This window comes from Megalops cyprinoides, chromosome 11, assembly GCF_013368585.1.
Source record: "Megalops cyprinoides isolate fMegCyp1 chromosome 11, fMegCyp1.pri, whole genome shotgun sequence".
Lineage (NCBI taxonomy): Eukaryota > Metazoa > Chordata > Actinopteri > Elopiformes > Megalopidae > Megalops > Megalops cyprinoides.
The window spans coordinates 10,428,028-10,451,608 of record NC_050593.1 but is presented as its reverse complement, the minus strand read 5'-3'; the positions used below and the strand labels follow the sequence as shown (position 1 = coordinate 10,451,608).

General features: G+C 44.9%; 1 protein-coding gene and 1 non-coding gene across 3 annotated transcripts; one reads left to right on the top strand and one right to left on the bottom strand.

The window, feature by feature from the left end:
• Positions 1 to 575: 575 nt before the first annotated feature.
• Positions 576 to 10,355, bottom strand: LOC118785661 (kidney mitochondrial carrier protein 1). 2 transcript variants are annotated; one of them, XM_036540492.1, is made up of 10 exons: positions 10,224 to 10,355; positions 9,087 to 9,165; positions 8,783 to 8,930; positions 8,584 to 8,678; positions 7,748 to 7,833; positions 5,168 to 5,263; positions 4,623 to 4,747; positions 3,841 to 3,979; positions 3,530 to 3,610; positions 576 to 2,249 (listed from the first exon to the last, which is right to left on the bottom strand). In XM_036540492.1, exons 2-10 carry the CDS (start codon positions 9,148 to 9,150, stop codon positions 2,208 to 2,210), a joined length of 876 nt encoding a protein of 291 aa, XP_036396385.1. In that variant the 5' UTR covers positions 9,151 to 9,165; positions 10,224 to 10,355; the 3' UTR covers positions 576 to 2,207. The 2 variants fall into 2 exon arrangements, with proteins under 2 accessions (XP_036396385.1, XP_036396384.1); XM_036540491.1 differs by lacking the exon at positions 10,224 to 10,355 and adding an exon at positions 10,098 to 10,190.
• Positions 10,356 to 13,809: 3,454 nt separating this feature from the next.
• trnak-cuu lies at positions 13,810 to 13,882 on the top strand. The gene has a single exon. It is a non-coding gene; the product is annotated as a tRNA-Lys (tRNA).
• The last annotated feature ends 9,699 nt before the right edge of the window (positions 13,883 to 23,581 follow it).

The following is a 23,581-nucleotide window of genomic DNA, read 5'->3' as shown; positions in this document are numbered from 1 at the left end:
AGAAACATGATTCCTTCCACTAAGCACACAGACATTTCATTCTACCAAAATTCTTTCCTAACTTTTTTTAACATCATTGACACGTTAAGGGAATTAAATCAGACACTTGTCAACAGAGACCACTGTCCTCCTTTCCCAAACAGCCACTCAACATTTTGTTTGTTATTTCGTATCTGTGAATGGGACACAGTTTGTCCTTGAATACAGCCATTGCTCCTCATAAACAGGCACCTGTGCAAACATGGCTATTAGGATTAAGGTGATGTCAAACAAATAAGATTATATTACATATTACACTGAGGTCTGTGTATAACAAAGATTCAGGGACAAATCTTGATCACAATAAAATTTACTACCGTTGTGGAAAGTACTGAGCCTCAGATGGCTCATACTAGTGTGGGTCTGTTTACCTGGCATGCCCTTTATGCACTCCATTAAAGGCAGTGAGTTTGGCACAGGCTGATGATGGTCTAAAGTCATCTCCCTACACATCCAACGACATTCTGCCCCCCTGGGGGTTTTATATCAGAAACATGTCATAGACAGGCCATACCTAAAAGCCTAGAAGGAGCACAGTTAAAGATGGAATGAGGACAGCTGGATTGCTCGATTACACAACCGTAAAAGCTGTCAATACAACATGACCACTGAGGTAAACAGTAGTGGTAAATCTCTCCAGTGGTATTGACCTTGAAAAGGATGGTCTCCGGTTCTTTTCCCACAAGGAATTAAAGTAATCCACACCTCTGTCTCCATTTTTTACAAAAAAAACGACTTGTTTTGTTCCTGTCTGCAGGACTGAAATTATCTGCAATAAACCAGCTTGCCCGTTTCAAAAGCATTTACAGTCTTTGGTCTGTATGTTTTCCAGGAACTCTTTCAGTACACTGATTGTGACACAGAAATAAGCAGTGCCAACTAATGTACTGTGTTATAAATGGCACGGTTATGAGGTTCTGTACTCTGTGTACAAATGTTAAGGGCACAGGGATCCATTACCTCTCAAGACCGCCCACTCTGGCCTCTATGTACATTACATAAATCAGGGCTAAATCAGACCACCTCCAAAACACTAATAATGTACACTATGTTTCAAACAATTAGAGGCTTACCCGAAAACCATCCCAAACACAGACACAAATTGATAGTAGAACAAACCCTTTAGAAGTCAATATGCAGCATAACTGCAGCTATTACTGCTCATCAATTTAGTATCTGTGATATACTGGGACAAAAAAGTGACTTGTGCTTTGGAGTACCAGATTGATAATGTACAGTAATGTACAAGTCCAATGTTGGGAAATGCATGCAAACATGTAGTGTAGTGCAGTTTCTTTCAGCCTTTCCTGCATCCTAGCAGAATGATCACATGATCACCACCATGTCACATGACATGACAGCACAGAATCTGTAAAAGTCCCCAGGAACCTCAAATCTCCGTATCAGCTGTCTGTATTCTCATTTCCATGTATAAAAAATGTAGAAGACAGTAACAAACAGAACATTAAGTACTGCTCCAACAACTATGATAATGGCACATAAAAACAGACTTCCCCTTGGCATTTGGACTGTACTGACAATATGTAATAAACAATGAATATAAAAACAGAACAGAAAGCAGTGACGTAAAACCAGCCTGACCGAAAGGTTGCTTTGGTTACTCCAATGGCAAATAACCTCAAACGGTATTTTTATACACAAAACCTGTACAAATATTTCTAGACTACTCAAGTGAATCATGTCATGCATTCCATGATATTCTGAAATGATGCACATATGATTGCTCTCCCTAACAGTCTCCTGCCTTAATGAGGCACAGTTCACCCAACGGAAATTAGAGCTCAAGTGACCAGGTCTGAAAAGATATCATCCCGCCAACTTGCATCTCTCTTTATGTATGTATAAATATGTGTATCCATTTAAATTTCTGCACATATATATGCACACACACATTTTAGGTCAATGCATTGTATTGCAAGATGATGCACTGGTGCTATTTGGAGTTTGACTTTATCACATGACTAGTAACCTATATATGGTACCGGTCGATTGTTCCAGCATGCATGTAGCTCCACACGTTACACGTATCCAAGCACAAGCATGGTTACAGAGCCAGTCCCTGAGGATCCCAGAACCTTCGCTGACTGTTGGCATCCTGTTGGTCATTTCGAATTCTGCCGTTTCTCTCCTCATCCTTTTGCCAATGGTCACACATCGATCTTCTTCAGCTGCTCATACGTGATGAAGAACTGGGAGACGCAAGCTGAGGAATAATAGGTAACATGTGGACCCAATTTTCACACACCATGTTCACTCATGAACCTTTACATTAAGAAATGAAAAGTGAATGGGGAATGGGTGGCTTAAAGAACTTTGGTTCTTTTCTACATTTTTGCTGATTTCCTTTTTACATTAAATCTAAGGCTCCTGGTCCACACAAAAATGAATGAAGGACAAAATCTCAGAGAAGTTACCATCTAGTATTTTTAGCCAGTGGCTCATTCTGGTTGCAGCTGTTCAGTTTGCAATCACTAAGGGTCCCTCAGTTTATGAATGCATTAACTGGCCATAGATACGTTAAAGACTGTAAACAGACTGTTTAATTCACATGTGATCCCACTTCTAATTTAGCCGTTTTTGTTATTATCTGTTGAATAACAATTAATGGGCAGTGTTACAAGTTCATTAGTTGGGAACCTATGAATAGATCTAATTTATTAACATCTAGTTCAAACTAATAACCTGCTTTAATTTGAATTTTGTAATTATTGGGATCAAGTAATTATAGATAATTGGTCAGTTTATATAGAGTAGCTTTCTGCCTCAAAAACATTCCCACGGCTATCTTCAGCAAACTAGCAAAGCAGAATCACCCATGGATTTTCTGGAGAGATAGAGCAGCTTGTTTGCTCACTTAACAGATAAGTGCAAATGTGCTGTCAGGACAGAAACAGAGAAGCACTAAGTGCTACTGTTTACTGGTCACAGCATAAGAGTGGCCTCCCTAACTCCCAAATCACTGGAGGACACTTGTTGTATGTCCCAAAGGTACTCTTCAAGGAAAACTCTTCAAAAACAGCATTTGGAGTGCTCACAGCACTCCAATGACTAGATCAGGATTGTTTGTCTGAGTGTGGGAAGAATATGCAGTTTGAGTGTGCTCTGACTGGTCGAGTGATGTCACCATGAGTTGTTCAACTGAGACATGCGCTTCTGTGAGATTTATAACAGGGGAACTGAACCTTAGGCCAAAAGTGCCATCTGGCCAGGCTTCAAACAAGAATTTCCATCCATTAATTCAATTAATATTTTTTACTTTAGTTTATCCCATTATATAATTTAATCCTCTACTAATAGCATTAAACTAAGAAGGACCCCTCCCCAGTTCTTATACTCCACTCTACACTTCAAAGTCAAATGCAGGGACTTATGCAAGCATTACATGACGAATCATTGTATAATCAATGAAACCAGCATTACTATACACAAAGAGTAAATGCCACTCAGCGACTGCAGCTAGAAAGGATACAATGATATTCCATGGACCCAGTCGCAACCAGTTGGGAAAAAATCCCTTGTAAAGAGCAAGGAAGCCTTCTGAACGCCACGTCTAGAGTAAAAAAAAACACAACAAACCGTTGACAACAGTGAGTAAACCATTGACACCTACATTTTACCAGGTGATGCCATTATCCATAGCAACACCAATCAATGCTCCAAAGCACACTTTTATTGTATAACTTAGGAACAAACCATACCTCTGAAAATTCAGTTAAATACATGGTGTGAAAGCCCTGTAGGGGTCAGAGACACAGTGGCTGGTGCCTCAAGTAGTCTTACCTGCAGGAGGCAGTCTATAGTTCCCTTGTAGCCCACACAAGTCCCATCCAGCACAGCCTTCTGGTTCATCATGCGCGTCCGCACAACATCAATGGGGTTGGAGGCCAGCGCCCCAGCCAGACCACACACAAAGCTCGATCTGGAGCAGACAGAAAGGTCAGCTGTGATCTCAAAGCTTGCCCACCAGGGTTACTCAACCTTGGGCCTAGAGGACCACAGTGTCTGCAGGGCTACTCAAGCCTAGTCCCAAAGGGCCACAGTGTCTGCGGTCCCATCTGCAAGATTGCCTTGTGGAGCTTGATGACTATTGGATTCTGGTGAAAATTTTCTGACGAGCCAGAAGCTGAACGACTGATCACGAGAACCTGACACAAAATAACACTTTAACCATCCAGCAGCCCTGCTTTACTGTTTATTGCTATACATTTACACTGAGCAGCAAATATGTTTCCTCAAGGTACCTAAGACTGGCAAACAACTGAAGGATGAGCTGTAATGGTAGAACGATAGGCATGTTACTCAAGTCGCTCAAGTCACTCCAGCATCTCCAGAGAAGCAAGTCATCTGTTATTTATGCGGATGTTAAAGGCTGGGACAGACTTCACTCTGAGACACATTTTTCTGGTGCAAAATCAGCGAACTCCATCTCTGCAACCTGTAGACTAGTGAGAACTCATCTATGAATGTTGCTGTTTATCGTCAAACAGTACCAGAGCTGCTCATTACTCCTGTGGGCACACTGGCAGGGACCATAGGGGTCAGTGGGTACGTTCAGAACTCACAGGAAGTGTGTGTACACCGTGTCCCCCATGTAACCCGAGAGGATCAGGTGCTTCTTGGTGAGGTCATACACTGGCAGCTCTACCCCCACAACAATTGCCGCCCTCTGTGCTGTCAAGGATACACCCTGAAAACAGAGACAGAGAGAGGAGGGGGTGAGAGAGAGGCAGGGGGATTTCTTTCTTAATATCTATCACTGCACCTCTTCCTACCAACTCTTTGCAGAGTTGCTCACAGATATCGCCCTGTACTGCATTGCATAATGTCCTCCAGGCATTATTGTTCAGGAAAAAGTGCAGCGTACGCCAGCACGTGTGCTATATGACAGTGCACTGACAAATCAGAGGTACGACCCATGTTGCTCTGCAAGAGGTTTACGATACCGGTGCTCCACTGAGGTGAACAAAGCGAGAAGCCACAGTTTAAGAAAGGTGCTGGATGTACCATGTGCATCCTGAGCCAAAAGCCATTAAAAAGACAGATTTATAAATGCTTGTGGCACCCAGTCAACCACTCTCAAGTTTTATTTTCTCCATGTGCCACTGACCTTCCAGAGCCCTCGTGTTCCCTCCTGCTGGTAGATACTGAGGAAATTTCCCATCATGCCTCCCTGAATTACGCTTCCTTGTGCTTGCATCCGGATCTGGGAAAAAAAAAAACAAAAGCATTGTGATGCAAGCAGTAGAGCCAAATCAATGTCCTTGTTTTACAGTCAACAGACCTGAACGTTCTGTTTTGAACCTTTATCTAAAACATCATTTCAGATCACATCCGATGTCAATATACAACTACCTGGAGTATAATAAGTTACACATTACACATTATAGGGAAAGTTATCAATGGAGGAGCACAATGTACATTCACCAAGGGCCACTGACAAAACACTGCTATATTGCCACAACTGAGCTCTAATCAGAGGCAATAAAGTGTGATAAAGCACAGTTCATCAGGGAAAAACACATTCTAACCCATCCATTATGAACACATTCTGCTTTCTGGGAAAAATCAAGACAACAATGTTAGAAATACCAGTTCTGTACTAAACAGGAATGTTCTTGAGGCCTCTGACAGTAGTAGCAGCTCAAAAGTGTGCAGACAGGTCACCTCTGGCTGTTATGGTGCAGGTAAATCTGTAAAGCTTCACTGCAGTAGGTTTTTTTCATTGTCATTTAGTAAAAGCTTTCTCAACAGAAAAAGAACAAAATATCAAATCAATGACTGAAATCTTCAATGGCGTTTGATTCCTAAACTGACTTGGTGATTCAAAAAGATATCCAATGTAAGGGGGATATGGGGATGACATGGGGATGCAAACACTTTGAAATGAGCAAAATATGGTATACACTTCTTTAAAATGTTAATGCTAAAAATATGAATAGGCTCTGTGTGTCGTAGTCAGTGATGGTGTTCACTCCGTGTGAAGGCTTGGTACTATTTCCCAGGCGATGCGAGTGTTACAACTGGGCTCCTTCCTCAGCTGACTATGTCACGGGAGTCTGCAGTGCCAGAACAAAATTAGCTTCATCCTACTGGGGTAAGCCATGGCTCCTTGGGACACTGCTGCAACTACCAGGAAGACACCAGGTGTATATACAGTTACTAGGCTGTCGTCAGTAAAAGACATGCTGCTCCTCCAATCAGCGTTACATTACATACATACATGCAACGTTATAGTATGAAATTACCCTGAGGTCAGAATACAGTGTAATGTGGTTTCAAATTCCTCTGTACCCCTGACTAAAACACTCATCTAGAAAAATAAGACAGTGCTGCATTACATAAGAAACACATATATGTACATGTGATTTAGATATTCACTTAGTGCTATTTAAAATTTGGTTAATGGATAATTTGTAGCTGCTAGGCAGCCATCAGAGTAAAGGGACACATTTTAGATAGAGATAAAGCACACAATGTCCTGCTTCAAACATCCAGCCTCTGCAACAATCAATCCTTGCATTCCATACACAGAACTGGAGCCTTTCCCAAAGCGTCTGGCTTTGGCTTAACCATGAACTTATGAAGTTATGAACTTCCCCTTCATTACTCTGAAGTCACATACCCTGCAGATACACAGAAAGGAACAGCTTGTTCCTTTTCACACACTGTTCCCTTTCTGAGTGAAACCCAGTGATACCACACTCCTAGAGTACTTGCAAAATTAAAAGCAGCCTGACTGGACACGGGACAGATGAGTGCACTCTGCCAACATACAAGATCCAGCCACCGCTGATCATACATCAGCACCTGGCTTGTAATGTGGAACCAAGTGGGGAATTTGGGGGTGTTGGAAAACTCATCTGAGGTCTTCCCAGACAACATTTCTTCATTTCAATGTATGTTCAAGTCACATCATACAAAATCAAAACGCTGTAAAAATTTTTACCTGCCCCAGCATGAGGGAGTGAAAGGGGCACCGAGACAGGGGTGGGCATCAGGCACCGGAGGCCTGACTATAAATACATACACAACATTTTTATTATTACATAAGTGTCTCCCTCCAACCCTGGCACCCATTTAACCTTTAAGGAACATACTGCAGAGGTCAATTTATCGCTGCCATTTTTTACAAAGGACGGGACTGAAATTCAATAGCAGAAACATTTCTAAAACTAGCTTCGTCGTCATGCTGGCTAAATGAAACCATATCGCTGACGCCTGGCCCAGCTCTGGAAGTGGGTCCGCTGATCCTACCAGAGTACCCCAGAGACGTCATGTGAGATTGAATAGTCATTTTCTGGGTTACATGGTGCGGCTTTAAATAACTCTCCAGCTCTCTCGAGCCATCTGGCATGGTATTCGTAGTTACACCAACCTAGCTAACCGCTCTTAAAACAATCTTATTTGCAGAAATTGATGTTCCATTTGAGTTTGAAACTCTATAAAGTTCACTAATGTTCACTGAATGTTTGGGCCCAATTCACAGTGGGAAAGGGGTGAAATGAAGTCAAAAATCTGATTATCGGTGACTGTTTCCTTCATAAGACAGGAAAGCATAAAACTACTGAAATATACTCATGAGAACATTTCCTTTGACACCAGTCAAAAGGGCCATGGCATAGTCATTGTGCTAAAAAACAGCCTTGTGACCTCTGACATGACCCCGCAATCTCTGGTTGAAGCTTACCTTGAGCACATCTGTGGGGTTGGCGATCGAGGAGGAGATGACGCCAGACAGTACTCCACACAGCACGTTCGTGATCAGCGTTTCATCTGCATCAAGAGAACACAACACAAACCATCTTCAGTTATTAAAGTCTTGGCAAATCATGAATACAAGCTGTCCTCCCGCTGCAGTGCCCTGGAGCCAATGATTGGCAGAAAGATCAAACAGATGACTCTTGGCATGTTCCTGTAAGCTTAAAAAAATCTGTATTTTCAGGCTTAAAAGCTGCATTCTTCAACTGCCAATGAAAGAAATAAAAGGGTTCAAAAAAGAATAATGACAATTTCAAATGACTATGATATTTTACAGGCATCCAGTAAAGAGAATAATTATGCGTTTGGCCTTCTGACTTCTTAAGAGAATATTGCTCACATCATGGAACATACTGTCCTCTTTTTAGGGATTTGCCTGGGAATCTGACAAAGCGAACACTCATTGCATTGTCGAGCCTGGAGGACACAAATGAAAATATCAGTCCGTATTCCAGCATATTTTTTTCCAAGACTAAACCAAGAATAATTACATCAAAATATTCAGCTTCAAATTCAAGCCAGTGCAAGACTGCTCTTCCCCAAAGTAATCTTACCAACCACTTAGGCTGGAAGTCAGATGTGAGTCTATTATCTCAGGAATCTGAAAACACTGAAGAGTTTTCTGATTTTTGACCTGAGGGCAGTATATAATTATAGGTGTTCTGTACCTGTGTGTGATATTTATTTAATGTAGCATTTCATAACAGCCCTGTCAGTCACTTTGGATAAGGACATGAACAAAATAAATGAAAATTTTCTACTCACTCTCTGGATTTTCCACCAGCAGACGTTTGAAGCTTTGGTAAGTGCCAATCTTTATGGTCCCATAGGAGGCCTGACGTAACATAGCAGGAGCAATTCTGGAGAACAGCAAGTACCACACTTTAAAGGGCATAAGGTCAAATCAATACCAAACACCCCTGTAAATTGTGACGGGTTCACATGAGCATGTCCAATAGCTTACCCTGAATACAGAGCTCTGAGACCTTCCTCTTTGCATATCCTTACGAGTGCATGCAGCATTCCCCGGTAACGGATCTCTCTGTATTTACTGTCGCAGACTTGCCCCTGTACTTGTAGCCGAGTTTTTGTCAGGTCGATGGGGAAGGTACCTGACATGACAGCAAAGGGTGTTTAGATTTCTGAAGCCAGTACATTCACCTCTCATACCAAGTATGCGGAACATTTCTAAAACTAGTTATCATATTGTGATAGAAGGTCTGAGGACCAAACCGAGGTCAAATATAATTCAAAACGTTCTCACATACCACATTCCGCCGTAACAGACGCCAGTCCCCCGAAAATAAACGGCTTCCAATTTGCGGTGGACATTTGAAACACTGTCTCCTATAAGAAAAAACAATATTACTTCAGAAGAATACAAATAGCCCGCAGGAGAGTTATGAGAGGAGAATCAACACTCGAGTAGGTCTGTTACAATGAGCAGGCTGTTCACACGTCAGTTATACCCCTCTCCGCTCCGCCTCCTCCCCTTGTCGCTATCCATCAACAGTAGACTGTAAACTAATAAGGGGCAGTACATTAATTATCAGAGGAGGGGAGTGGCCCAATGCCGACTTAGTTCGAAAAAAAAAAATAGAACTCCCGTTTGACTCATATATATAGCCCACACACATACACAAATAAAAATATAAGACCTATTCCTATTCCTAGCCAGACAACACATGGTAATAGCAGGCATAGCTAGATAAAATCCTGCTGCAAAACACTCATTCTAGAAATGCACCACATTTCGTTGCTGTCGCTGCTAGAACAAGAGAAATTAATGCGCTGCTACAAGCCAACCATGCAAGGACGTCCATCAGTAATGAACTATCTGTAATTTACCTGTGAGATGCTAACAAGTAAGTTAGCAAACTAGATGGCTCACTATAATAGCTAAACTGGCTGTAACAGAGATACACGAGCTAATATGGCTAACTCACTGTCACGGCTAATTAGCAACATAAGTAACCAGCTGTGATATCTGGTTGCTTGCTAGCGAGCGGCTGTTTCTATAACACCATCACCAACCAAAATCTAACTAGCAACAATTTCGCCGTAAAAACGGGCTTTCTAGCTAGATAGCATCTGAGGAATCATCGGCATCTTGCACTGGTTAGTTAGCCAACTTAGCGAGCCAATGAAATAATTAGCTAATATACAATCTAGGTACGTTAGCTACCTAGTAACAGAAGATAGCTAATTTATGGCTATCTATCTTGGATTGGATTAGTTAAGAATGATAGCTAGCTTCCTGGCATGTCACAAATACTTACTTAAAATGAAGGAACTGGATGGAAACGTCTTTGAGTATGCGCCCACAACAATGTGCCTTACAAGCCAATCAATCGTAAAAATGTTGGAAAGACTACTTGAGTGAAATAACTACAGGGTTTCGTGACCTTGGACACAACCAGTTACCGCAGAAGTCGGGTACGTTCCAGCCGTTTAGCTCTACAAGGGAAATTTCATTCGAAACTGCTTGCAGCGTGTTGTCGACGCTGTCCTCTTTCCTTTCGTGGGTGTGTCGAAATGGGGTAGACGTTTTGCCATCGTGAGAGGGGAGAAAACAAAAGAACCACATTTCCTGCTGACATGTTCCAAACGTGACCAGCTTGTACAGGTCACGCATGTACTGCTTTCCCAAATTAGAATATTTTCATGCTTCAAGTTTAACACTGGATAACGGATTTTATGCTAACTAAAGACTCCCTGTTTGGCGTGGTATTTCGGCCATTTCAGACACAAATACCCTCAAGTGACAAAATCAAGTAACCGAGCGGTGGGTGCAGGCTCAAAAACACACTTCAATGTGCAAAAGCACTAAGATAAAAAAAAAAAAAAAACACCAGCAAAACTGTATACATATTCGTGATATTAAATTTAGGGCAAGCTGGGGACTTTTTTATTGGGAGAAGGGGGTGGCTGTATGGCTCAAAAGGGGAAAAGGTCATGTGATTTATTTTAAAGTCCCAGGAAGGTCTTGTATGCATCTTTATGTTAGTCATAGGGAAGAGTCTTACATGTTCTTCCTCCAATGCCCCCAATGTTCTGAAATATGTCCATTTGTGTAAGTAATTATATTTAATATAAATACAGTATAGGGTACTCCTACAGGTGAGAAAACATGATGAAGCACCCCTCCAGTGGATAAAATGTGATGCAGTGCTGTAAAGGGTGTCCCTACATGCATGAGAATGTGGGGAAGTTTCCTAATAGATGCTCCTCCAGTGGGGAAAAAGTGAAGTGGTGACAGGTGATAGGTGTGATAGGTGCCCTTACTATATTATAAATTTGAGGTTCCCTACAGGTGCCTTTCTGACGAAAAAAACTCATGAAGTGCCCTTGCAATGGAGAGAAAAAATCTCAGTGAAGAAAATGAGATGTAGTGCCCTACAGTCTACCCTACAACGTGCTCTCTAGGGCAGGCTTTCCCAAAGTGGGTGCTGTGATGACAGTCTAGGGGTGCCGCCAAATGCTTTGATAAGATTTTGAATTTACATTTATTCATTTGGCAGACGCTTTTATCCAAAGCGACTTACATAGGTTACAGTTTTTTACAATGTTATCCATTTATACAGCTGGATATTTACTGAGGCAACTGTGGGTTAAGTACCTTGCCCAAGGGTACAGCAGCAGTGTCCCAGTGGGGATTGAACCAGCAACCTTTCGGTTACAAGTCCTGCTCCTTAACCACTATGCTACACTGCTGCCCCTCAAAGCCTGCTTACATTCAAAACACATTATATGGCTGCTAACAAATCTTTTCTGCATCAAAGCTGTTCTAAGGTGCCTTAAAGTCAACGATGTGGAATCAGTTTTCCCTAATCTGACTATGCTCCTCAAAACATATCCTACAATCCCGGTGACAACTGCTTCAGTAGAGCGATCATTCTGTAAACTGAAGCTGATCAAAACCCAGCTCAGAAACTGATGTGGGGAAAGAAGGCTCTCTGATCTTCTGCTGCTGTCAATTGAGAGCGATATCCCAGTTGACCATAATGAGGTCATTGACATACACTATATGGCCAAAAGTATGTGGACACAATCAAGCACATAGCCATGCAATCTCCATAGACAAACCTTGGAAGTAGAATGGGTTGTACTGGAGAGCTCAGTGACTTTAAATGTGGCACCGTCACAGGATGCCATCTTTGCCACAAGTCAGTTCACGAAATGTCTGCCCTGCTAGATCTGCCCCGGTCAACTGTAAGTGCTATTATTGTCAAGTGGAAGTGTCTAGGAGCAACAACTCAGCCACGAGGGGCCGCCAAGTGCTGAAGCGCATAGCATGTAAAAACGGCCTATCCTCTGTTGAATCACTCACTACAGAGCTCCAAACTGTCTCTGGCTACAACATCAGCACAAGAACTGTGCATAGTTCTGAGCATATCACGTGATGGATTTCAGCCAATCACGTAGCCAGAAATGGTCTATAAACTTCATTAGCCAATGATATTTCGAGAAGCAACCATTTCATCACTCAGTTTGTTCACTGCTAGAAGGAAAATGGCCATATATGGAGCAGCCAGCATTGTGCAAGGTATTACACTCTATGGTTTTATGAAAGATCACGGAGCTATATCGCGCTCAAAAATGATAACATTGGCTAAAGTTACGAAAAATTAGAGGACTCAAGTAGACAAAATGTAGTAAAATAAACATATTTGTGTGTAATTTGGACATTTTTTTTGACAATAGTGTTGTAGAAGACATGTTATAGAAGCAAAATAACCAAAAATCTGAACATTGATGAGTGGAAGCAAAAACGTCATTTTTGCCCACTGTGTCTCGCCTTAATATAACAAATCTGCCCAAGTTTGCAATTTATTATCATGTCATGAAATTCGTAACTGCATTGATTACTTTGTAGGTCTAAAACAGCGTTTCTCAAACCTCTCCTGGAGTACCCCCTGCCCTGCAGGTTTTAGATCTCTCCCTGCTCCAACACAGCTGATTCAAATGATCAGTTTGTTATTAAGCAGCTTCAGGAGTTCATAACGAGTGGATCATTTGAATCAGCTGTGTTGGAGCAGGGAGAGATCTAAAACATGCAGGGCAGGGGGTACTCCAGGAGAGGTTTGAGAAACGCTGGTCTAAAATATATCACGTATATATAACGATCAGTCGGTTTTAAATGTTGGTCACGTCACTGTAGCTATAGATAGCTGTGTTGGCTGATAGAAAGGTAGCTAGTGGAGTTCCCTGCATTCCGCTAAGTGGAAAAGTCAAGGATACAGAGAAAAGGTTGTTGTATCAGGGTGATGAACCGGATGTAGTCGGCCAACCCAAAACAGGTTTCCTGAACCCTCACAACAGTTGAATGAGGTGTCCACAGCTGTCTAGTCAACAGGAGATCCTGGGTTCGAATCCCAGCGGTGCCTTTGTGGTTCCTCTGCTTTTCTTTCCTCAACAATCAGCTAGCACCTCATGCTTTCTCCCCTGACTCAAAGGAGAACCATGAAGTCTGCTGAAGTCAGCGCCATGTGGTGGCAAGGCTTCGCCAGTCCCGAAATGGCCCGAGTTTCTGATACCAGGTGTTGTGTCAGACTTTCTTGTTTGCAGCAACAAGCGCTTTTTGCTGCAGAGAAGAAATTTTTTCCACCGGTTCTGGCAATGTGGTGATGAACCGGACGTAGTCGGCCAAACCAAAACGGGTTTCCTGAACCCTCACAACAGTTGAATGAGGTGTCCACAGCTTCATTATGTGGAGTCGAGTGTCAACTGTTATCCAGGGCTGTGCGTGACCGGTGGAGTTCCCTGCCTTCTGCTAAGTGGAAAAGTCAAGGATGCAGAGAAAAGGTGGGTGGGCTCCAACCACAGACCATTGGCTTAACAGCCAATTGCGCCACAGAGACCTCGCCACAGAAGACTGCATCTGACTGCACAAAGCGATGTGTTTGCATTTGGCAGCTGACAGTAAGAGGTACCAGAGACAGAGGCCAGTGACTTCTGGCAATGACTGCCGTCTGCTAAAGCAACCAAGCAGCCTGGCTAGCTCAGTTGGTAGAGCATGAGACTCTTAATCTCAGGGTCGTGGGTTTGAGCCCCACATTGGGCGCTGCTTTTCTGCACAAGCAACATTACCTTGCAAGATCACAAGGAGCACAGGCTTGTTTTCAGTTGCCAAAGCTGATTCCTCTCTCAAGCAACCAACTTTGCATTAAAAATGCAAGTTCTCCTCTCTAAGCAGTGTTTGTCGAGTTGGGAAAATCTTGTGAAATTGTCAACGTATCGAGGAAACACTGAGAAGCAATTTGTTTATTTCACCAAGTGGAAGCTCTTTTTAGATGGCTGTTTTATCTGCTTAGAGAACATGGACCCCAGGTTTCAGGACGGTTCCACATAAATTGAGCAAAACTTGAATTACCAGTACCAATTGAGACGAGCAATTCTCTTTATTAACATTTTAATTGCTTTTTAAACAGCTGCTTTTAAATGTGCACTTCAAATATAATCGTCACATAACTTTCACATAGTAAAAAATCATGTGAAACATGGCTCATCATTCTTACTCTGGCTGGCAATGAATTAGCCACTATCATTTTCCTTCTGTCTTATCATTTTAAAAGATTTCTAATAAGATAAGAATGCTGTTTGCCTAACTAAAACATGGCTGATTGTAGCACATAAAAAAAATCAAGATAATGTGAATTTAACCTATGAGGCTTAATCAGAATACATTTGAGTTATATTCTGTAATGCTAATGTGATTGTATCCTGTGTGGCTAAAGCAAATTACATTTGCATAGTATTCTGGAATTATGTAAAAAGTGCTTATCTACAGTTTTGGAGAAACTCACAAAGGCTGAAATTCTAAATAATTTACACTTGATGCTGCCTGGATCAGAGCCTGCATGTCCCATAGGACGTTGTGGCTATTCAGAAGGTTTATGTTTTGGCATAGAGCTGATTAGATCCGTCCCCAGTAACTGAATTTAATTCCAATAAGTAACCAGTATCGTGTTAAATTCTCACGTTTATAACAAACCAAATTTCATGAAAATCGGTTTCAGAATTAAGCGAGTTACAGTCGATTTTATAGAGAAGTCTGCATCTCTCAATACACATTGTATTTGTTTACTATTGCAGAGGTTTTCAACCTTTTTGGGACTAAGGAGCATCAAAGGTCAAACCAGAACGTCAAGGCACACCAACTTAAAGTTGGTTATCGATTATGAAGAATGTCACACACATTATGATAGGCTGTAATGTTATTAGCGAGATTTGACCCATATTGCACTACAGCAGACTGTCAAATAATTATCATATATTATTACGGTCACACCGGTATGATCTGCCGTTTAGCGCGTAGGCTATGCCCGCGTTTCTCAAAGTGTGGGGCGCGCCCCACTAGTGGGGAATAGAGACGTGACAAGTGGGTCTGCCGTCTTGTGTCGATGAAAAAGTACACAGGACAGTAACCTTACTGGCGAACTTAAGCAGACGCCTCAAGTACATAAGAAAGAGCAGATATCGGAAACACACCACTGTGCAGTTGTGTCAAGTTCGTACCGATCTTGCAGGTTTCCAACAGAAATATCTTATATCATGTCAGAAATATAGCTTTTAAACTGCCATTAAACTGCCATTTACAATTTCAGCACCAGCCTTTTAAAAGGCTAACCTTACAGCACTGCAGTTGCAGTAATTTAAACAGTCTTTTTAAAGACTATTTCAGTTCTCTTTTACTCTTTTAGTCTCTCACTTGCAAGCTCCGCTATAGTGTAATCTTACGATTTTTCTTTACCTTTCTGTCACGTCTCCCTTCTTGCTACTTCTACTTCTCGTCATCTGTCTCTTCTTTATACGATCTTCCAACACCGTATTCAGCAACAGTCAGTAGTCCTATGCATGCGTGACAACTAGCATAAAATGAATAAACAGAGCTTCTATTCCAGTTTCACAACTGGTTGATAGCGAATTATTTTCAAAATGTATCAAAATTCCCCCCCTCCTCCTTTGGAACGCAGCGCATACAGGCTGTCGGTCTTGATGCAGAAGGTGGTGTTAGTGTTTACTATTAGCTTATCGTTCCTTGCTTTGCTGTCTAAAGAACCATTTTGGCAGAAAATAAAAGAACTTGCCATTACATTTACAGTCGCAATCGCTCTTTCCGCAAATTGAAACTGATTAAGACATCCACAGTGTCCCGGGAAAGACTAGCATTGGCTTGTCTATCGAGAACCGCATGGCAAGACAAGTGGATCATATGGTTATCATAGCAAGATTTGCTGTGGCCAGGAAGACGTTTTAAGGTAGGACAATAGGGTTTCCTTTGTCAGTCTGGAATGCCCACCGTGGTTTCGTCTCTTGCAGTCTGTGTGAGTGAGCTCTGAATTGGTCTGAATTGGTTGATCTGAACTGGGTAGTATTTTGTTTACTTAGTTTGTGGTTGTGAGAGAGAGGGTGAGCTCACGGCTAGCTCAAGATGTTAAAGGTGGCCGAAAACACTGCAGCTGAAAACGAGGTCAGGACATTGTGTCAGGCTACCAGAGAGCCTGACCAGGTCAGTCATTGAAAAGATTAAGTGCACTAGTTTATTTAACCTGTATTTTGATTGTGATTGTGATGCTTAATGTTGCTTGCAAAGGAGATGGGCTAGAATTAAACCAAATTTGTTGGTTAGTTAGCAACGCAGTCAAATAGGCTGCTGCTGATGTACAACACTAGTCAGCAAGAAATTAACCTGGAATATTATTTTGAATGGTTCTCCTTTCACGTATGTGGTGTATCCTAGACTAAGGTCAAATTCACAAATGGCATCACAAAATTCGTGGCCAAGCCTCTCGCATGCTAAACACATACCACAGCTTTCGTGACACCACAGCTTTTAAACCTCACGCTCCGCTACTAATTATTTATTTATTAAATAAGATTTTGTCGGGGAATGGGGGGGGGGTTACTTCTGCAGGCGCCCCTCTGCCCAACTAGCCTACTTTCTAAACATCTGACATATCAGGATGGATTTAAGGACTACACGTGTCTTTTCAATGGGCTACGTTGATCCGAAGTTGCAAATGTCTTTCCATTAAACGAATTCAGATCGCTAAACTGAATATGTAGGCTATTCTGTAGGATGTGTAGGAATTCTGGCTTGGAGTGGAGAAGGAGCATACACTCATTGGGCAGAGGGCTCTGACCATTCTTCTGCCCTTCACTACATCCTATCTCTGTGAGATGGGATTTTCAGATGTTGCTTCACTGAAAACAAAGTACAGATCTCATCTTAACATTGAGCATGACTTGAGAGTGGCAGTATGAAGCCTACAACCCTGTTTTGAAAAGATGTACACTGAGCTCATTGCAGCCACTAAAGTAGTGGTAAGATTCCTATATTGTTCATCTTTTTTTGTCAAATGTATTCACTCTTTTTGCACAGTTTGCAAAGTGACAAAGTGAAGCAAAGCAAAAACACAACTAGTCTACACTTTTATTTTCTCCATTTCTGAACTTGATGTTATTAGAGACAAGTGCAAACACAGCTGCATTATTATTTTCTTTACTTTTGAACTTGTTACTTGTTACTTGATGCAAAGTGATAACACAATTGCACTTTTATTTTCTCTGTTTTGAACTTTTTATGGTGTTCTTTGATGTTATCGTTTTAAAACGTGATGTTATTTCAATAAATTTGATCAGTTTAAACTTAAAGCCTAGTTTATTACCATTTTGTTGGGGCGACTGGGGACAGGTGGGGCTTGGAAGCCTTCCCCACCTCCAAAGTGGGGAATGGCAGAAAAAGTTTGAGAAACACTGGTCAAAAGTAAGGTGTATTTGCTTTTTTATTCTATTCTGTTATTCCAGAATTATTGTGTTCCAAAATGTTGTATTCTGGAATTATAACCCCTGAGTGTTCCACTTCTGAATGGTCTGCCTGTGAAAATGGGCTAATCTCAGTGGGATAATTTTGCTAAACCATATACTCAGTGTACCTACCAGTTGACTCCGACGGGAAAAAATGAATGAAAATATGGAACGCTTCACGAATTTGCGTGTCATCCTTGCCTGCGGCAGCGGGCGGCAGGCGGTTCGCGGTCGCCCTCCGCCAGCCGGCGGTCGGCGCGGTACATTTAGCCGAGTGAGACGTGCCAAATCACAGCTCCTCAAAACGACTCTGGCTAGTTTTACTGATTTTTTTGCGGTCGAAATAGGAACGATAGACGTCTCAGACAGGATTTCGAAGATCACTGTCAATCAAACCGTGTTGTTCATGACATCATCTCGAGTACATGGCTACTTAACATATTTCAACAAAAGGGCTTAAAGAGACAAGACCTAAATTTTTCAGGGCACATAAAAGTACATTCGTATTCATGGTTTTGGCCTTAGGAATGTGTCCAGATTTAAAAGCCTTTTTTTATTTAAAAGCCTGTTTTAACTGTTTCTAATGACCAGGTTATGTTATGTTATGTAAACTGTAAGGAAAAACAAGGCGCAATTCCGATCTTCGCAGAAAAGACTTCTTTATTTACAGGAACAGCAGTTGTCAGAAATACGTGAAAACGCACTCTGGGTTCAGCAGAGTCGATCTGAACCCCGAGCACTCAGCGAAAGCATTCTTTATACTGATACAGAGCTTTGATCAGGATCGACAATAATTAGCGTACAGGTGGTGAAATACAGGAGGTCTGGCAATTACATTATCTTCCCTAGCAAGAACAGTTCTCAATCACCCATCACCGGTTTCTTTAGAAGTACCAATTGCTGCAATGGCCAGCCACGGCCAAAGTGACAATTGAAGTCTGTGAGCAGAACTGTGGTTACAATAAGGCCATCTAGACAAATGAGTACAGGTATTAGCATACCTTAAGTGAGAGGATCTGTGCTATCTTATGCTGCACTGAGTGAGCTGGTTTAGGGATCTGGACCAAAATCTTTCAAAACTAAAAACATGTTTGCCATGATATCAGTCACCCCTATCATTACCACCATGTTTTTTCTACAATTATTTAATTTTTAAGGGGGAGAATAAACTTTATCTGATGGTTGAATGTAACATTGAATAAATGTAATGAATCATTCACTGTTTGGGTGCTTACAAGATATAAATAAGGAGGAGAAAGCATGTGGCTATTCAGAAGGAAGCAAAAAAAAAGAAAAAGAGTTTATTAAGAACACACACACTGGGGTGGCTGAGGCTGAGGAGGAGGCTGAGGCTGGCCCTCGCAGTGGCGATGACGGGACAAGCGGCCCTCTGATGGTGGCAGCCAGACCAGAGGCGTCCACGGGCAGGTGGTGCTGGGGAGGCCGGTCTGGCTGCTCGGGCTGCTGCGGCAGGGGGCTCTGCTGCCGTCTGGGGTGCGCTGGGCCCCGGGACCGCTATCGCGATGGTCTCCCTCATCATTGCCTTGCTCCTCTGGTTGTGCCTGAGAAAACCAGACACAAAAAAGCGGACATTAGTAATCAAGAACACACACACACATCATGACACAAAAAGGATCAGGTCTAACCATTGCATAAGGGTCCGCTGATTTACATCATACAGCTGGATGTGGGTGCTCGCCATGAGGGTGGGGAAATTCAGGACGTTGTCCTGAATCTGAGGGTCGTCCATCATGATGGCACCCCAGCGACGGACGCGGACCCCCGCGATCGTAGTCGCCTCACGGCTGTGCGCACGACACAGTTCCAGCAGGACAGCTTCCACAAGCCTGCTGGCGTTTGAAGACTGTGCCGCACCTGCCTCCTGGCCCAGGACGGCGCTGCAAAGAGAGACACAGAGAGAGAGAGAGAGTGTGTGTTAGTGAGGGTGGGTGACTGACAGGACACGAACCCATGCATGGAAGTGTATGTGAGAGTATGAAAGAGAGTAATTACATTGATCACACTGCTAATACACATGAACCGTTTACATTCCCTGTGGAGCTGTTACAATAGCCCACTAGTGTACAGTTTGATAGTGGTTTACACACGTGCCCGTTCATTCACACACATTTTTAACATAGCAGGAGTTTACACATCTAAAACATATTTACGCCTTTTATTTTGATTCCACACTGTTGCAACAACATCTCAGGGGTCTTAAACCAAATAGTCTGATCATGGTTTAAATGCATTTTCAGAGGTCACCAGGTCATTATAGAGGACTGACTGAAATTAGCTCATTCATTCCAATGCGTTTAAATGAAAATCACGATTAATAATTAAAAGGCATCAAAAGCATATTTACACTTTGAATTTCCATCCCACACTGTATAGTAACACAATCTCTAGGGCCTAAACATGTTAACCAAATAGTCTGATCACGGTATAAATACATTTCCAGAGATCGCCAGGTCAGTCTGTGGCCATATTCTTTAGTCTTGTGAAGTGGTAGACCTTCCGAGACGGCTTTAGGGGCCGTCCTTCCTCCCGGGCACGGCGTTCCCTCTCCTGCTGGAGCCTGTGCCTCCATGCTGTGACCGGAAAGGCAGGACAAAGACAAATGGAACAAGGGCATAAAGAAGATGAGGAAACCGGAGCTGTTTAGGAAGCGGAAGGTTCTTCAGGGCAGAGACGCCCCAGGACGAGCCCGTCTATATTAGCGGAAATTGGAACGACGGGGCCGTCGGACAGGATGCAGTGCGGCCGCCGCGTCAATCAAAGGGCGCGTCGGCGATGTCATCCGCAGCACATGGCTACTTAGCATATTCCAACCAGAGGGTTTAAAGAAACAAGAGGCGGGCTGTGTTTTTTTTTTTTTTAAAAGGCGCATAAAAGTACTGTATTTACGGTTCTGGTCCCGACTGAATTTTAAGAATGAGAATTTGTAGGAAACACCTTTCAAATGATTTTTTTCAAGGAAGGAGACAAGGTTTTAAGCAATGAAACGTTTATTATACAGTATGAAATCTTGGAAAAATTATAAAAATATAAATGTAAAAATGTAATGTAAAATGTAAAAATAAAAATGTAAATTTAAAAACACTCACACACAAAGGAACTATTTACAGATACATGGCCTTTTCAGTTCCCCTCGCTCCTCTTTTCGGCCAGCCACTGCTCCACAGATTTGCAGGCGTAGAGAGCACAGAAGTGCTCCCCACGGTACTGGCTATGGCCATAGTCCTTCTGCTGCGGCTGGCCACAGAGCTGGCAGATTCTAAGTTTGTGGGGCTTCCTTTTCTTTTTCTGGGGTGACGTGCTGCTGTCTCTCTCTCTCTCCTCTCTCTCCCACCTCTTTTTCATGTTCCAGGCAGAAGTCCTGGGGATCTTGCCCACGTCCTCCGGGCCACACTGATCCTGTAGCATTTGGCGAGCCGTCCGTCCTCCGGGGCCCGCTTCCATGGCACAGAAAAACTGGCCCTTGAAATAGGCGTGCCCGCCGTCCAGAGTCCGTGGTTTGCCGCAGAGGAGGCAGGGATCCCCGGGCTGGCTCTGCGGCTTCCCCCTCGCACTGCATAGGATCTCCAGGTCCTTCTGCTTTTGTACCTTCCGCCTGTATATTGTGCTTCTGGTGGGGACCCGTTCAGAAACACCCGCCGCCGCCGGCTCTGCTGCAGCTGCCGCTGGGGCTGGCTCTGCCGCTGTCTCCGCTGCTGCTGCTGCCGCTGCCGCCTGCTGGTCCTGCAGCCACTGCTGAGCCGTCCTCCCACCAGGGCCGTCTTCCAGGGTGCAGAAGAAACGTCCCTGGAAGGACGCGTGTCCATCATCAGTTTTGGCCCAGCCGCAGATGTCACACGGGGACGACGGCGGCGGCGAAGGAGAGGGAGAGTGACGCCATAGAACTCTCTTCCTCTTCTGGAGACCCTGGGCCGGCTCCGCTGCTGCTGCTGCCGCTGCCGCCTGCTGGTCCTGCAGCCACTGCTGAGCCGTCCTCCCACCAGGGCCGTCTTCCAGGGTGCAGAAGAAACGTCCCTGGAAGGACGCGTGTCCATCATCAGTTTTGGCCCAGCCGCAGATGTCACACGGGGACGACGGCGGCGGCGAAGGAGAGGGAGAGTGACGCCATAGAACTCTCTTCCTCTTCTGGAGACCCTGGGCCGGCTCCGCTGCTGCTGCTGCCGCTGCCGCTGCCGCCTGCTGGTCCTGCAGCCACTGCTGAGCCGTCCTCCCACCAGGGCCGTCTTCCAGGGTGCAGAAGAAACGTCCCTGGAAGGACGCGTGTCCATCATCAGTTTTGGCCCAGCCGCAGATGTCACACGGGGACGACGGTGGCGGCGGCGAAGGAGAGGGAGAGTGACGCCATAGAACTCTCTTCCTCTTCTGGAGACCCTGGGCCGGCTCCGCTGCTGCTGCTGCCGCTGCCGCCTGCTGGTCCTGCAGCCACTGCTGAGCCGTCCTCCCACCAGGGCCGTCTTCCAGGGTGCAGAAGAAACGTCCCTGGAAGGACGCGTGTCCATCATCAGTTTTGGCCCAGCCGCAGATGTCACACGGGGACGACGGCGGCGGCGAAGGAGAGGGAGAGTGACGCCATAGAACTCTCTCCCTCTTCTGGAGACCCTGGGCCGGCTCCGCTGCTGCTGCTGCCGCTGCCGTCTGCTGGTCCTGCAGCCACTGCTGAGCCGTCCTCCCGCCAGGGCCGTCTTCCAGGGTGCAGAAGAAACGTCCCTGGAAGGACGCGTGTCCATCATCAGTTTTGGCCCAGCCGCAGATGTCACACGGGGACGACGGCGGCGGCGAAGGAGAGGGAGAGTGACGCCATAGAACTCTCTTCCTCTTCTGGAGACCCTGGGCCGGCTCCGCTGCTGCTGCTGCCGCTGCCGTCTGCTGGTCCTGCAGCCACTGCTGAGCCGTCCTCCCACCAGGGCCGTCTTCCAGGGTGCAGAAGAAACGTCCCTGGAAGGACGCGTGTCCATCATCAGTTTTGGCCCAGCCGCAGATGTCACACGGGGACGACGGCGGCGGCGGCGAAGGAGAGGGAGAGTGATGCCATAGAACTCTCTCCCTCTTCTGGAGACCCTGGGCCGGCTCCGCTGCTGCTGCTGCCGCTGCCGCTGCCGCCTGCTGGTCCTGCAGCCACTGCTGAGCCGTCCTCCCATCAGGGCCGTCTTCCAGGGTGCAGAAGAAACGTCCCTGGAAGGACGCGTGTCCATCATCAGTTTTGGCCCAGCCGCAGATGTCACACGGGGACGACGGCGGCGGCGGCGAAGGAGAGGGAGAGTGACACCATAGAACTCTCTTCCTCTTCTGGAGACCCTGGGCTGGCTCCGCTGCTGCTGCTGCCGCTGCCGCTGCCGCCTGCTGGTCCTGCAGCCACTGCTGAGCCGTCCTCCCACCAGGGCCGTCTTCCAGGGTGCAGAAGAAACGTCCCTGGAAGGACGCGTGTCCATCATCAGTTTTGGGCCAGCCGCAGATGTCACACGGGGACGACGGCGGCGGCGGCGAAGGAGAGGGAGAGTGACGCCATAGAACTCTCTTCCTCTTCTGGAGACCCTGGGCTGGCTCTGCTGCTGCTGCTGCCGTCTGCTGGTCCTGCAGCCACTGCTGAGCCGTCCTCCCATCAGGGCCGTCTTCCAGGGTGCAGAAGAAACGTCCCTGGAAGGACGCGTGTCCATCATCAGTTTTGGGCCAGCCGCAGATGTCACACGGGGACGACGGCGGCGGCGAAGGAGAGGGAGAGTGACGCCATAGAACTCTCTCCCTCTTCTGGAGACCCTGGGCCGGCTCCGCTGCTGCTGCTGCCGCTGCCGTCTGCTGGTCCTGCAGCCACTGCTGAGCCGTCCTCCCACCAGGGCCGTCTTCCAGGGTGCAGAAGAAACGTCCCTGGAAGGACGCGTGTCCATCATCAGTTTTGGCCCAGCCGCAGATGTCACACGGGGACGACGGTGGCGGCGGC

Coding starts and splice junctions, on each gene's coding strand:
- LOC118785661 (XM_036540492.1), bottom strand. CDS start 9,150: ATGTCCACCGCAAATTGGAAGCCGTTTATTTTCGGGGGACTGGCGTCT. Junction 8,679..8,782: donor CTCAGAGCTCTGTATTCAGG/GTAAGCTATTGG, acceptor GCTGTTCTCCAG/AATTGCTCCTGCTATGTTAC. Junction 3,980..4,622: donor ACGGTGTACACACACTTCCT/GTGAGTTCTGAA, acceptor TGTCTGCTCCAG/ATCGAGCTTTGTGTGTGGTC.